Raw genomic sequence first — 14,737 nt, forward strand, 5'->3', positions numbered from 1 at the left:
TAGTCTGGACCGTGCTCGTCGCCTCTCGACGCTGGCCTTACGGGTTGGGTTGGCCGTCGGGCTGGAGGCCGCCGGGTTCTGCGGAGAGTATTGGCAAGGTGCCCGGATAGCCTCCGACCCCGCCCACTTCAGGGAGCGGGGAGGGCCATCCCCTTCGGCTTGCTATCCAGTGGCGGCGTCCGGCCCCGTGAGCGACATCTACTTTCACCAATCGTCTGCGTGTCTGGCACGGGCCTCCGCAAGCTTTCGTCTCATGAGGCGGAGCCCGACGCCGCGATAGGCTGCCGCTGCTTGACTGACGTCAGCGACTCCCAATGGGGACGAGCGGTCGGGCCTTTGACCGCGCGCGGCCAGGCGGGAAGGACGGCGCGGCGGACTGGAGGCTCCGAGCGGCGGGCGACATGTTCCGGGCACCGGACAGCGAGGGCGGCCGGGCCGGCTCCAGGTGCGGCGCGGGTGTGCGCACGGTCACGTGGAGGGCGTGCGGGCGGCGGGGCGGCCGCGGTGAACTCACAGAGCCGGGGCCCCCGCGGCCGGGTGAGGGAGGTGGGCGCGGCCGCGGTGGCGGCGGCGGGAAGCCTGAGGTGCGCCTCCCCGCACCTCGGTCCCAGCACGCGCCGCTTCCTGGGCGGGCGAGCCGCAGACGCCGGCAGAGCAGTCTGCAGCGGCGGGGCAGGCGTGGCGGCGCGGCCGGGACCCCGGCGCCCTGTGGCGTGTGTGCGAGCGGACGGCCCTCAGGGCGAAGCCCCTTCCTGGGAGCCCGCAGCCCGGGAGCCAGGCGGCGCCCTCTTCCCAGAATCCCGCAGTCGGGGAGCCAGGCGACACCCTCGCCTCTAACCCCGGAGCCAGGGGGTGCCCTCCCCGCTACCCCTGAAGCCAGGCGACGCCCTCGCCTCTAAGCCCGCAGTCCCGGAGCAAGGGGGTGCCCTCCGCCGTAACCCCGCAGCCCGAACCCAGGAGTCGCCCTCCCCCAATTTACTGACCAGGAAACAGGCGGGACAGCGAGTGACAGAGCAGACCGACTGGTCTTAAACGATCAGAAACACACAGCGCGCGCTGGCTCGCTTTCTGGCTTGGGGAGCACTGGGTGCTGAGAGGCACGTAGAGTTGCCCGGGCTGGAGGTGTCCTGCCGTCGGGGGAGCAGGCTGCTAGGTTGAGCTGGTTCTTCCGATGCCTGAAACTTTCTATACTGTGAGCCCTTTCTGTGGCCTGGCCGGGCAATAAGAGCAGAAGACTGTGGCGTCTGTGGAGGTAAACAGTACATAGAATGAAAGGATTGTTTCAACTGCTAAAATCCCTGCAAATTTGAGGGAGTCAGGTCAGGATTCAGTAGTACTCTTGGCCAAACCATCAGTCATTAGCCTCTGTAACAGTGACCACTCATCCCTCCTGTCTGAGTCTGTGCTGTTACAGACCGGAAGTTTATCCTGGAGTGCTCATATTGAATCAGGTTTCTGGCCCTGAAAACCGCTGTTCGGCACTCGCACCAGCTGGCCGAGGGCTGCCTCCCAGCACTTTCTCAGTTGTGTGCACTAAGGACACTCTGTCTTTGTTTCCACGGCCTGGCACTGGGTGCCCTGCAAACACTGGTGCAGTTAGCGAGGACGCGCCACAAGGACCACTGCCCCTGGGCTGGCTTCCAAGCTGTGGGAGACAGTGCCGAGCGGCTGCTCTCAACTGATACCTCACTTCTCTGGAGTGTTAGTGTTTTTGAGAAGATGAGGGGAAAGTTCTTCCTTGTAGCATGCTGGAGAAGGAAAAGCCGTCTTCTTAACTGGGAGCCTCTGCTTGGGGTGGGGCTTCCCAGGTGGCGCTAGTGGTAAAGACCCTGCCCGCCAGTGCAGGAGACGCGAGAGAAGCAGGTTGGATCCCTGGGTCTGGATAGACTCCCGTGGAGGAGGGCACGGCCACCCACTCCAGTATGCTCGCCCAGAGAATCCTGTGGTCAGGGGAGCCTGGTGAGTTACAGGCCATGGGGGTGCCAGGAGTCGGACGCGACTGAGCCACTAAGCACGCGTGCTTGGGATCCGCTAGCAGCTGCAGACCTTGAGGCCATGTTAAAGGAAGGGAATCAAGTGGTGGCTCTTAAGAGGACTAGGTCAGATTTCTGTCTTAAAGTCCTGCTTTTGTTTTCTTGCTAAGGGATTATCTGGTGTTAAAGGGATTTTAAAAGCCATTGTTAACCTGAGGTCTTTTAAGCTGTAGGGTGTATATTTGTAAAGAACTTAATCCAAGTGTATTGCAGCTTGACTCTGACCCACCGGTCCCCAGGAGCTTTATGGGACATGGGGATAGGCTGTTGAGGGGGCGGGGTGGGCAGGCCTTGACGAGCATGGGCCCCTCCAGGCAAGTGTCATGGTCAGTGTTATGATCCCTGCGTCTGCTGTGGTCCACTTGCACTGTGTTCTCACATGCCCAGCCCTGCTGCTGCTGCTGCTAAGTCGCTTCAGTCGTGTCCGACTCTGTGCGACCCCATAGATGGCAGCCCACTAGGCTCCTGTGTCCCTGGGATTCTCCAGGCAAGAATACTGGAGTGGGTTGTCATTTCCTTCTCCAATGCGTGAGAGTGAAATTGCTCAATCGTGCCGACTCAGCGTTAGCGACCCCATGGACCGCAGCCTACCAGGCTCCTCCGTCCATGGGATTTTCCAGGCAAGAGTACCGGAGTGGGTTGCTGTTGCCTTCTCCGGCCCAGCACTACTGTCTGCTAATTAAAATTGACAGTGAAACTCTACTGAACTGGCTCCATTTGCTTGTTTCAGGGAAACATTTAATTTTACTGATGAGAGGTCCCAGCAGTAACTTGAGAGCCTGCACACATCTGGAGGTCTTGGCAGGACCAAGTTGTGCCGAGAAGACCTTTATGGGAACTCATGGGCAGGTGGGGAGGTTTGCTGGCTGGCCGTGAGCGTGTCGTGCCCCTCCACAGATGTCTGCCTCAGCCCCTGGACCGTGGTGCCTGGGACAGCCGCTGTCGATCCCTCACAGCCTCTCTGCTTGCAGGGCTGCAAAGCCTCCGGGAGGAGAGCCAGGTGATCGTCCAGAGGAAGCCGCGCCTCCCCGCAGGCCGGACAGGATGGCGTCTAATATTTTTGGACCAACCGAAGAACCTCAGAACATACCCAAGAGGACCAACCCCCCCGGTACGGGCCTGTGACTCTTTAATCCTCTGGCCTCTACCTGTTCTCTTTTATGCTGCTCTTTTGATTAAAAAAAATCTCTCTCTCTTTGTATCAGTCCTTTCAAATGCTTTCTGGTGTGGCATATCCCCTGCCGTCAGTCCTGGAGAGGAAGGGAAGTTTGATCCTGACTTAAGCTCTGTGTCCTCCAGGTCATTCTGGACTTGCTCCTCACCTGTGAGCAGATAGTGGCCATGTGCAGGCACCAAGGCAGGCACACAGGCGCATGCTGGGGCTCTGCTTCCCACTGGGGAGGCTCCCCGCATCGGCTGATGGACTCCTTCAGATTCTTGAACTTGCCTGCAAGTTGTGTGTGCAGAGTATTTTTAATCAGATTGTGAGCAGGATTGAAACTAAATAAAAAGGACGGCTCAGCCTGGCGTGCAGCCCTGCGGCTTCTCAGTCCTTAACGTGCTTTTTAGTGGCTCCAGTGGGAGGAATCTCAGAAGAGCCTTTCTCTTGGCTGATGGACGGTCCAGCCACTGTGTGTGAGTGACCACACAGTGATAGTTACCTGAGGGGCCTTCCCCATCTGTGTCCACACGGGAAAAGCAAGGTTTGTACCATCCTTAAAGGTCTGAGAGATGGCAACACGGAAGTAAGTGTTTCAGACAAATGATGAAGTCAAACAGAACCGGAACTGGGACTGCTCCCTACCCTGTCCTGATGCTGGGTACAAATATCACAGACCTGGAGCAACAAAAGCAGTGGACGCAAAGGCTGGGTTTTCCTGTGGTTTTCAGTGGTCAGGTGGGGTAGGGGTGCGCAGTATCTTTGGATTTGGTTATGACAGAGAAGCAAGTGGTTTTGTTGGGTGTGTTGGGTTTTTTTTTGGCTGTGCTGAGTCTTTGTTGCTGCACGTGGCCTCCGGTTGCAGAGCACGGGCTCGAGGGTGCGTGGGCCTCAGTAGTTGCAGCTCCCGGGTTCTGGAGCAGCGGCTCAGTAGCTGTGCGGCCTGGGCTTAGTTGCTCTGAGGCATCATCCCAGACCCTCTGGACCAGGGACTGAACCCACGTCTCCTGCATCGGCAGGTGGATTCTTACCCACTGCACCACTAGGGAAGCCCAAGAAGCAGGTGGTTCTTCCTGAGTAACATCCTCACGCACCCAGTTGATGGGTGCAGAGCCCGAGTGCTCAGCCCTGTGCATCCTGTGTACCAAACATGGGCTGTGGCAGGTAGACTCAAACGGGGCGCCTAGGGGTGGGCACGCTGGCGGCCGGGGCTTAGCGCCGTGGCGTCTGCAGCTGTCTCTGGGGCTTCGGGTTCTCTAGGAAGTATGCCACATGGGGTGGTTCTGCTTTGCCAGGCTCTCGAAAGTCTGTGACCCCTTGGCAGCCTGGCCTCCTACCCAACTAAAGAGTTAGAAAACCAAAGTGTTACAACAGCCTGGGGGCACCCTGTGCTGAAAACCTCTGCTCCTTACAGTCCTGTTGTTTTGGGTTTCTTTCCTTTCTTGCCAGGGGCTCTGAGATGAGAGCTGAGCAGTTAACAAATGCTGGAATCTGCACCCCACCCCACCCCCTGCCCCCCCACCCCCACCTCCTCCTATCACCCAGAAGCGCTTTTTAACTGGTGAATGAATTAACATGGAGAAACACTTTTTAAAAAGGAAGACAGGAAGGAGCAAGGGGAGAAAATCACCTGTGATGAAGTCTCACAGGCAGCTGAGAAGGGAATCTGCAGGTGGCATCCTGGCCGGCAGACTCACCCCATGCACTCTGGGGAGCCACCCTCCCCCCCACCCGCTGACGAAGCGCGTGCGGAATAGGGGCCTTACTGCCGGCCGTCCCTAGATGTAGACCCGGGCTGGTTGGTACCGTGTGTCACCTGCTCTCCTGGTTTAGACCTCAAGGTGGGGATGATGTGGGCAGGCTGTTTGGTGTTTATGGGGCCTGTGCGGGGTGCTGGCTGTCTCCACAGCCTGGGGAGATATGTAACCCCCTCTACAGGGGAGCTGAGGCTCAAGTTCACCGGCCAGTCTGGGCCTCAGCTCACTGGCAGCAGAACTTGCCATTGGATACAGATTTTCCTGACTCCCGGCTTACCTCCAAATACTCGAAGTGGGGCTGACTTCCTGAAACGGCATCGCTGGGTCAGTATAAAATGCTGGTGCTTCTCCTGGTCTTCAGACACATCCTCCAGGGCATCAGCAGCGCCCGCTTCCCACACTCCACAGTGTCACGTCTCCTGAGATTTGGGTCTCTAAAAAGTGTATCTTGGGTTTATTCTTCTCTCGTTATGAGTGAATTGAGCATCTTTTCCACCTTCAAAGCGGATTCATCTTTCAGGTAAAGCGTTGAGTAATAGACGCACAGTGTGATTACTTTTCATAAAGTTCAAAACAGACCTGTGGTGGTTTTCGAGCGTGTATTGACGAAGGTGAAGGGGAGGGAACTCAGGTTTCTGGGGGCTGGCGGCATCCTGTCAGACTGACCCACGCTCACCTGTGATCATTGCTGGAATGTTTGCTTTGTTTGTGTCTCAGGAATTTCTCTGTGTCGTGTTTCACAGTTTTTAAAATGTCTTTAAATGAGCAGTGCTTTTAGCCAAAACCTTCAGATTGAGTTACTTTTATTTTTGTCTTGCATTTTAAAATAAGCTGAACACACATCTTAGAATTTACTTAAGTAAATTTACTTAAGTAAATTCACGCTTAAGCGTGACCAGCAACAGCTCGGTAACAGGCACTCGGGGGGTGGCCTTGGGCAGCAGCTTTTCTGCACTTTGTGGCCTGGATGTTTTTGCTGATGACACCCGGTAACAGCAGCGTGTCTGGGAGCTTCCTCTCCAGGCCCTCCTCCGCCCAGCCGCTGTGTGTCCACTCCAGCCAGGTGCTGTCCTGCAGTTGGTAGTGGCTGAGCAGGACCCAGCCCAGGGGCTGAGGGAACCTGGGCGGCTGTGGCTGGGACTGGAAGGCTTGCGATCAGCCTGACGTGACGTGGATATGTGCCTTTTCCTGCGGTCAGACCCACGTGTTCTCTAAGCTTTCCCCCCACCAAGAAAGGGTTCTCGCGCTGGGTTCTGTCCTCAGAGCTCTGCTGCTCACCTGTCCTGTCGGTGTGTGTCATTACAGCCGAGAAGTGACTGGAAATTTTAACTTCTTGGAGGCAGTCAACAAAGATCACTGCTGTAAAAATGAGCACATTTAGAATCCTCAGCTCCCACACCACCGCTGCCACCCCATTTGGAGGGGGCGGAGTAATGGAGTGCCAGTGTCCTTATCAGGTCCAGCTCTTTCAGAACACCCTCCGCCTGCGGCACAGAAGCCTGTGCCGTCCACGCTGTCCTGCGCTGTTTTCACTGAGCAGTGTATCCCAGCGTTGTGAGCACTGGACACACGGTGGCAGTGAGTCATGACTCCTCTCTCGGCGCCTTCAGGCGGGAGGGGCCTTTGCTACCACCGCTCCGAGGGTGAGGAACGGGCACAGAGGGGCCGGCTAACTCGTGTCTGGTCTCAGCTGCGTGTGGAATGCGCCTTCTTTCTCCTGTGAGATTATAAATCTTAGCTCTGCACTCGGTGGAAGGGAGGTGCTGGTGTTTGCTGATTGCAGGGGTGACTGGCCAGCGCCATGTGCTAGAGTCTTTTCTGTTCAATGTCAGCATTTAGGTCCCCTGTCTATGCCTCAGCCATCAGCTTATAAGAACTAACATCCGAGATGCATATTTTCAAAGTAGCTCATCAAATTGTTTCTGTTCGGCAGCAAAGATGTTAAATATCTGTAATTCACTGGCATATCTAATTGTCACTGGAAGTTCCAGCCAGATTGAGGTCAGGAGAATGACTAATAAATGTTTTCCAAATTACAGGTTTGCCTTGAACAGGGCATGTTAACTCAGTTCTATCCATCTCACCTCAAAAGTTAGCAGCTGTTTGCCTTTAATGTATGAAAGAACTTTTCTGGGTTTAATGCAGAAGATTCTTGAGCAGAAAAATCTGAAAAGTTCAGGGTTAAGGACACTCTAGAGGGGAAAATGCTGTTTTAGACCACCTGCCCGTCTTGCCCCTCGCAGCCAGCCCAGTGCAGTTCAGGTCCAGTGATGAAGGCCCAGCTGGCCCCGAGAAGGGGCTGGGTGTGATTAGGGGTCTTTCAGGATCCCTCGTCAACCCAGTCACCTCACCCTCAGCCTGAACTCAGGACTGGTCGCCGTGAGGGGAGGTCTCTGAAGTGACCAGTGTGGAGGGGTTGGGTGGGTGTTCCAGGCTGCTCACCACTCTGCTTGTTTCTACAGGGGGAAAAGGAAGCGGTATATTTGACGAATCAGGGCCTGTGCAGACTCGGCCACGTCTGAACCCACCGGGGGGCAAGACCAGTGACATTTTCGGGTCCCCCGTCGCTGCTGCCTCACCCACGGCGCACCCAAACAAGCCCAAGGTACGGACTGCACTCAGAGAGCAGACCTAAGTGACAGAGGCAGAGCTGGTGCCAGGCACTTGTCTAAAACGGTTCCGAGCGGGTATGGCAAGCCTTAGGAGGAGACAAGGCGGGTGACGTTGCCTTTGCTGGCTGCGGCCCTTAGTCATCGGGGCTGCCCTTAGTCATCAGGGAGTGTGCGCCAGCCTTGTGATGATGCGCCCTGGGGGTCGCTGGTGGCAGAGGCGGCCCATGCAGCCAGGCCATCACTCTTCTCTTCCCTCCACGAAGAGCTGCTGAGGATACTGATGAAGCTGAACTGAAAACGGGAGCTTACCTCTCGGCAACACTTCAGTGTTGTCATCAGCCGATAAGTAGAGTAGCTACATTGGATTAAAATTCACCAAATAGTTAGAATTTATGGGTTCCCGCTACTATTATTAAAAATCTAGTTTGTCCCCTTCGGAGAATGTCCATCTGGAAAACTGCTGACGGATAGAATCAGGCACTTACTTAGCCAGTGTTTCTCCGTGAACTGTATGTACCTCAGGATGACAGCTGCTGAGGGGAAGTTTCCTCATACTAAAGTATTCCAGCCCATAAATGACGAGTGAATAACAGAATTCAGAAATGACCGTTTTGCAAGCTTGTAATGAAATTGTAGATCTAGGAAGCGATCATCAGTGGCTGCTCACACATCAGAAAACAGGACACCTCCGGAAACGATGGGCCTCATGCTAGAAGTTCATCACGGGCCACCTTTGAATTCTTGTCAAAACAACCAGACCTGAATCCGACCAAACCTCCTATTAACTGATGACACAGGGATTCAATCAGAGTAACGCTGAATATAGGAAACAATGTGGTTTCCTTTTCAAAGACTGATGGTTGCAGAGTATGTAAAGAACCCCTCCAGTTCAACAACAAACAGACAGACACATTCAGAGATGGCTAAAGGCAAGGGGGAGAGATGAAATGGAAATCTGGGATTGGCAGGTGTGAACTATTTTATATAAGATGGTTTAACAGGGTCCTGCTGTGTCAGGAAACTATACTCAATAACCTGTGATGAACCGCAGTGGAAAAGCATATGAAGAGGAAGGTACGTGTGTATAATTGAATCACTGTGCCATAGAGCAGAAATTAACACAGCGCTGGAAGTTAACTATACTTGAAGAAAATAAATTTTAAAAAATGAAAATTTCAGATCCAAAAAAGGGAGGGGGCAGAGGATGTGAATAGACATTTCTCTAAAGAAGACATCCAAACGGTCAGTCAGCACACGATCGGTAGGGAGATACAGATCAGAATCACAGTGAGATACCACGTCACACGCGCTGGGATGGCTGTTACCAAAAAAGACAGTAAGGAATGGTGAGGACGTGGGGAAACTGGAACCCTCCTGCACTGCTCTTGGGAATGCATAATGGTGCAGCCGCTGTGGAAAACAGTTTGGCAGTTTCTGAAGAAATGAAAACAGAATTTTACTGTATGAACCAGCAGTGTTAGGCATATAACCTCAGTTGTGAAAACAAGCAGATACTTGGGGAGACCTGTTTTAATGGCACCGTTCTCAGTGACCAGAGGGTGGGTACCACCCAGCTGTCTCATCACCAGATGACCGGGTGAGCCAGGTGTGCTGCACTGCACACATGCCGGGGATCGCTCGGCCGCAGAGAGGACACGCCTGTGTGTGTCAGAGCAGAACGCACAGGTAGGCTATCAGTGAGAGCACGGGCTGAGGTTAAACTGGACCCTGCGTGAGACATTTAAGGAGGCATTATTTTTGCAGTTCAAAGAGCTGCATCTTGGAACATTTACAGATCAGTGAAATACGGGATTTGCTTTCAAATCAGCCCGTGATGGGGCGGGGGCTGGAAGCTGGCAGGAGTGTGGCTGAGGCCAGAGTGGAGGCGGGCTGTGGAGCAGGGTTACCTGGGGGCTCAAAGTGTCCGAATAGACACTTTTTAAAGATAAAAGTAGACCCAGGTCACCCGCACCTTTCTTCTCGTCCACCCGAGCAAGGCCGCAAGTGTCCGAGCAGCGGATTGACCTGGGTTTGCCTCGTTGCAGGACCACGTGCTCCTGTGTGAGGGAGAGGACACGCCAGACCTCAGAGGTGAGCGCTTGTTGTCCGTCCCTCCCCGGGGCTCAGCTCTGCAGGGGCTGCTGGAGGACTGGGAGGGGTCCCTGTGCCCCAGCCCACCTGCTGATGAAGACAGCAGAGTTGTGATCGTGGGTGGGTTTTGTGTAGGGAGGAGGCAGGGGAAATGGGCTCAGTTACTCAGTGACAACGTTCCCGCTGGCTTCTGCACCTCCTGTCCATGCTGGTCAGTCTGGGCCTCAAACCACAGCGTCCTCTTCTAGAAGCTGATCTTGTATAGTGAAGGGCAGAGGTCCAAAGCCTTCAATGAACTCTGACCAGAGGCCGCATTGGGGGTGGGGGGGCGCGAGGAACTGCAGGGCTGCACGGTGCAGGGCGGCCTCCCCCAGGTCGCCCCACAGTGGGCTGCCTGCTCGTGGGGCTGGGTGTCAGGCTCAGTCCCCGAGTGTCCCGACCTGACTGGATGCTAATTTCTGCCTTCAGCTGATGATGAAGAGGTGGGAACGGGGTCAGATAGGTAGTCCAGGAAACCTGCCTGGGCCCTCCACTTAGGACGAGCTCCCCGCCCTTCTCACTCGCTCTGAGGTTTTCTCGTCAGACTTGAGGTGGTAGGGAGCAGTGTGGAGACAACCCCTGGGGGTTCCCGCGAGCATGGCTCAGGGCCTTCCATGCTGACCTGGCCCGACGCCCGTGCCTGCTGCTCCAGGGCGCAGACTTCAGTTCGCGTGTGCAGCTTGCCCACCAGGTGGCGGGCAGCCACTGACGGGCCCTGTGCTGACTCTGTCCTGCAGCCAGTGCCTCACCCAGACAAGAGCCGGGCGAGCCCAGCGGCCCGAGAGAAGCAGCCTGCGTCCAGGAGCCTGCGCCCACCGTCGACAGCCACGAACCCCGGCTGGGCCCCCGGCCTCGCTCCCACAACAAAGTCCTGAACCCGCCCGGAGGCAAGTCCAGCATCTCCTTCTACTAAGAGGCCTGCCGCGTCCCATAGCCAGACAAGAAACTCCAGAGATAGGATTTCAAATAGTGTAGTTCCTTTAGCCCGCAGGAGCAGGGTGGGGAGAGGGTCTCAGGTGGACACCTGAAGCTGCCGTCCAGTTCACAGCCATCTCGAGATGAAGACCCACCTTCTGGACTCTGAGGGAGGAGACGGGGCCCTGGTATGAGAGGAGCTCCCAGTGGGCGGGAGGGAAATGGGGCCAGGCCAGGTGCCCCTGAGAAGTGGGGTCTCACGTCCGTGGTGTGTTGGCTAATTGGGTATCTAGGGATCACTAACACAGTAGCAAAGCTTAAAGCCTTCGAGAGAAAACCAAAACCGCGGGTCCGCCACTGTGGGACAGAGGAGCCACCCTGGGGACTTGTTCAGCCCCAGTGTTTTTCACCTCCATTCCAGAGATTTTCTTAAAACGTCTTGGTTGCTTTTCCTCAGCAGCTGTCAACAGAAAACCAAAATGCCGTGTTCCATCATATGCTTTAAGGAGGGATTTTGCACCCTGCTTCTGCCCTCTCAAACCTTGGCCAGGTCTTACATAGGAATCTCTTGCTTTTTGTCCACGAGAGACTGGTTTAGACTCTTTACTTTGCAGGCAGTCTTGCTTGTGAGTTGTTCTTTTTCCCTCATCAGCCGTAAGTCTGGGCCTGTGCTCCTCACCAGTGACGTGGCCTGCTCCCTTCACCAGCGACACTTCCTGTCAGCAAGACCACTACCTTCTCCAGGACTTTAAAACTACCCAGACATGTCCAGGTACTGGCGTTGTTTACACTGTTCCTGTGTCTTCCCTTATGTTCCTGCTGGCCGTGGGAGGAACAGATGCCTGAGAACCCTGGGTTCTTAGGTTTGGCTTCTTTGGTAATAGCTCAAGACCTGTTCTCGAGTGCCAGCTTTGCTTCAGTGACTGTTGACTGTGGTCTGTTTCTGACGCCTTTCTAGAAAAAAGTCTCTCGCTCAGGTACACCAAAGAAGAAGGAGAGTTTTCTTAGGCCACCCTTTCTAAAGCTTTGCAGAACCTCTGGGCCACATTCAGTTTCCAGACAAGACTTAGAGACCTTAGGCCAGGAGATTAAATAATTTGGCAGTAAATTCTCAACTGGCTCATTTCATGGTTATCTGCCAGCGAAGATACCGGACTGGCAAGAGTCGTGACGCTATCATCTGTCAGACGGAAGTTTCTCCCATTGAGCCTCTAAAGGGCTACAGTGTCAGTACCTGTACTACAGTCACGAGAGACCAACAGCTTGGGTGGGGGGACCACTGGTACGAGTGCCTACTAAGTTCATACAGGTGCTAGAAGCATCTTCATTACTACAGTGTGGCCACGCTTGTAGTGGCCTGAACACCCCAGTGCCTGTGGGAGCTCCCTACCAGGCTTCACACCCCCCACCAGTGCTGGGGGTCCGCACGGTGCTTGCCAACCAAAGACCCGCTCCTGTCCACCTGCTGACTTTGGAGCTGAGAAACTCTCATTCCACGTGATGCTCTCAAGCGCCTCCTGTCTCCCTCTAGCCTTCAAGTGGTCATTTATAAGAAAGTTGTCTGGAATTCAGAGCATTTTTTTCCCCATTAAAAACTGACATAACTGGTGATTAGCTTTTAAGCTCAAACTCACTGACTTACACAAGTTACAATGAGATGTTCCAAAAGTAGATGTGAACAATTTATAACTGTTTTGTTGTGTTCTTTAACGTACAAGAAAAGCGAATTCCATATTGAATGGCCAAGAAGACCCTGACCTGCTGCTGGCCCTCGGGGCTTCTGCCTTCCCGTCAGCCACAGGAGGGGAAGAGCTTTCTAAATCCGTCCCCTTGCAGGGACTTTGGGGCAGAGCTGGGAACCGAGGCGGGCGGGCTGGCGGAGGAGATCACCACCAGGGCAGAGTCCAGCGCAGCAGGACCGCGTCAGCTTACTCGTCCCCAGCTTTGCTCTTCCTTTCCCTCCTTGGGGCTATGGGCCTGGGTTGAGGGAGCCGGGATGGTCTGGTCATGGGAGGAGCAGCAGAAAAATTTGCTCATTTTTGCTGCAGAAAAATTTGCTTATTTGCTCCTTTGAACCTGATGGGGGAGGCCATTTGTATTTAGAAAATGCTCTGTACCTTGGGGATTGCCTGTGTTTGGGAGGTTCGTTAACCCTCTGCATCCTTTTCTCAGCCTCCAAGCTACATTGAGAAATTACTGGTCTGTGTTTTTATTAAGCCTTAAAACTTTTTTTATGTGCATTTGGTGCCAACGTTTTTGTAAAGCTGTCATTGGAAACAACAAACCTGTGCTCACATCACAGTGTAACCTTGAGAGGAGCCTGTTTTTTTACAAGGCAGGAGTGGGTGTAGCTGTTGAATTACGCTTAGCAATCAGGCACTCAGAGTCTCTGCCTGTCGGTCATGTGCACAGTGTGTGTGTCCGCGCGAGGCCGGGCAGGCAGTCCTGTGTGCTCACGTGTTCCCTCTGCATCCATTCTCCAGAGCTTGAACTCTCCTCCTTTCCTCACAGCTCTTCACTGGTTGAAGGGGTTTGCCTTTTTATTTTTTTTTTTAAGCCAGAAGATGCCCAAATTAATCTGAAAGTTTATGGATTCAAGGTTATTTCATTTGAAAACCAAAAACTTAGCTTCTAAAGGAATGGATGGGAATGTGGCAGTGTTCTTTTTAGTTTCTGTAAATTGAAGGTAATGATTCTTTTTTCTCTTACCGCCACTCGTTTTCCTGCCAAATGAGTTGACTTTGAAACTGCCCTGACCCCTGGCCATGAATAGATGAAAGTGGAGTCGCTCAGTCATGTCCGACTCTTTGCAACCCCATGGACTGTAGCCTACCGGGCTCCTCTGTCCATGGGATTTTCCAGGCAAGAGTACTGGAGTGGGCTGCTATTTCCTTCTCCAGGGGATCTTCCTGACCCAGGGATCGAACCCAGGTCTCCTGCACTGTGGACAGATCTGAGCCACCAGGGAATTCCATGAATAAAGTGCTGAGCTATTAGAATCTGCCTGTAGATTTGCGTCCTATAGAAAAAGCATAGATTGTTTTTGCTTTCTATATATTAGCCGTTTTCATATGTCCTGCAAGCACACTTGATATCCTTACGTGCATTAAGTGGATTGGGGGAAATGGAGCTACTTAGCCTGCCTGGAAAGCCCCCTAGAAGAAGCTTCACCCCATTCTGCCAACTACCAGGGCCAGCTACCAGGACAGCACTTAAGAGAGAAACCCGACATAGGTGACCTGGCACTGTCTTCACTTATTCATCTGAAAATGTTTCTGAGAGTGCAGCGTATGCTCCCGGGACTGGGTGGGGCAGTGGCACCTACTTGTAGCAGCTGCTCCAGCCATGGCCAAGCACTGAGGTCTCAGCCTCAGTGAGTTGTCACAGCCTGTCTCTCCAGAGGCCAGGCAGTGGCTGAGTCAGAGGACCAGGGTGGCTCCTCCACGTTATGGGGCAGAAATGAAAACAACTAAGGGCTCCCTCTTCAGTTCTGTGCCTTGTCTAGAAACACACTGGCTCTTTTGCCAGACTGAAACTTGTTCTAACACCTTTGTGAGTCAAACCCCGCTAGGATGTCTGTCTCCTCCCAGGTTATCCTGTTAATTTCTTCTGAACTTTTGTTATGTTCTTAATCCTTAGCATTCTTGGAGCTCAGGAATGAAATTTCCTGTTATATGTGTGACTAAAAGTGCAGGCATTTGGGATGAATACTTAGAAATTAAAGTAGAACTTTTGAAACCTGTATGTCTGGACATCTTACATTTTAGGGTCTTAAAATGAGAAAAAGAAAAAGCTGAATAGCAAGTTATCTTTACAAATCTGAAAGGAAGCAAGTTCTAACTCAGTTAGCTTGAGCTCTCAGAGTGTGCTAGTATTCAGTAAGCATCAAGAATTACCAGGCATATATTTTGTTAAAACTTAATTTTCTCTAACCAATTTCAAGTAATCTGCCCAAACATGTTGTGAAAACTAATAAAGTTGATGCCAAGTCATTTGGCGTCTCACTGTTGTAGTGGTGGCTGCTGTACTCTATTAAAGATACTGCAGTAATTCAAAAGGGCCTACATTTCCGGGAGAGGACTAGGGCAGAAATCTAAAACATTCCCCCAAACATTCACAGCCTTCCTCTGT

The 14,737-nt window shown here is 53.4% G+C and overlaps 1 protein-coding gene across 1 annotated transcript; it reads left to right on the forward strand.

The window, feature by feature from the left end:
• HN1L (hematological and neurological expressed 1 like) lies at positions 336–14,618 on the forward strand. Its single transcript, XM_018040035.1, has 5 exons — positions 336–445; positions 3,005–3,144; positions 7,412–7,554; positions 9,607–9,652; positions 10,429–14,618. Exons 1-5 carry the CDS (start codon positions 402–404, stop codon positions 10,602–10,604), a joined length of 549 nt encoding a protein of 182 aa, XP_017895524.1. The 5' UTR covers positions 336–401; the 3' UTR covers positions 10,605–14,618.

This window comes from Capra hircus, chromosome 25 (assembly GCF_001704415.2).
Source record: "Capra hircus breed San Clemente chromosome 25, ASM170441v1, whole genome shotgun sequence".
NCBI lineage: Eukaryota > Metazoa > Chordata > Mammalia > Artiodactyla > Bovidae > Capra > Capra hircus.

Bases quoted from the DNA above. Each gene is read 5' to 3' on its own strand.
- HN1L (XM_018040035.1), top strand. From the start codon at position 402: ATGTTCCGGGCACCGGACAGCGAGGGCGGCCGGGCCGGCTCCAG. The intron at 446-3,004 runs GTGCGGCGCGGG...CTCTGCTTGCAG, and splicing joins GGCGGCCGGGCCGGCTCCAG to GGCTGCAAAGCCTCCGGGAG. The intron at 3,145-7,411 runs GTACGGGCCTGT...TTGTTTCTACAG, and splicing joins CAAGAGGACCAACCCCCCCG to GGGGAAAAGGAAGCGGTATA.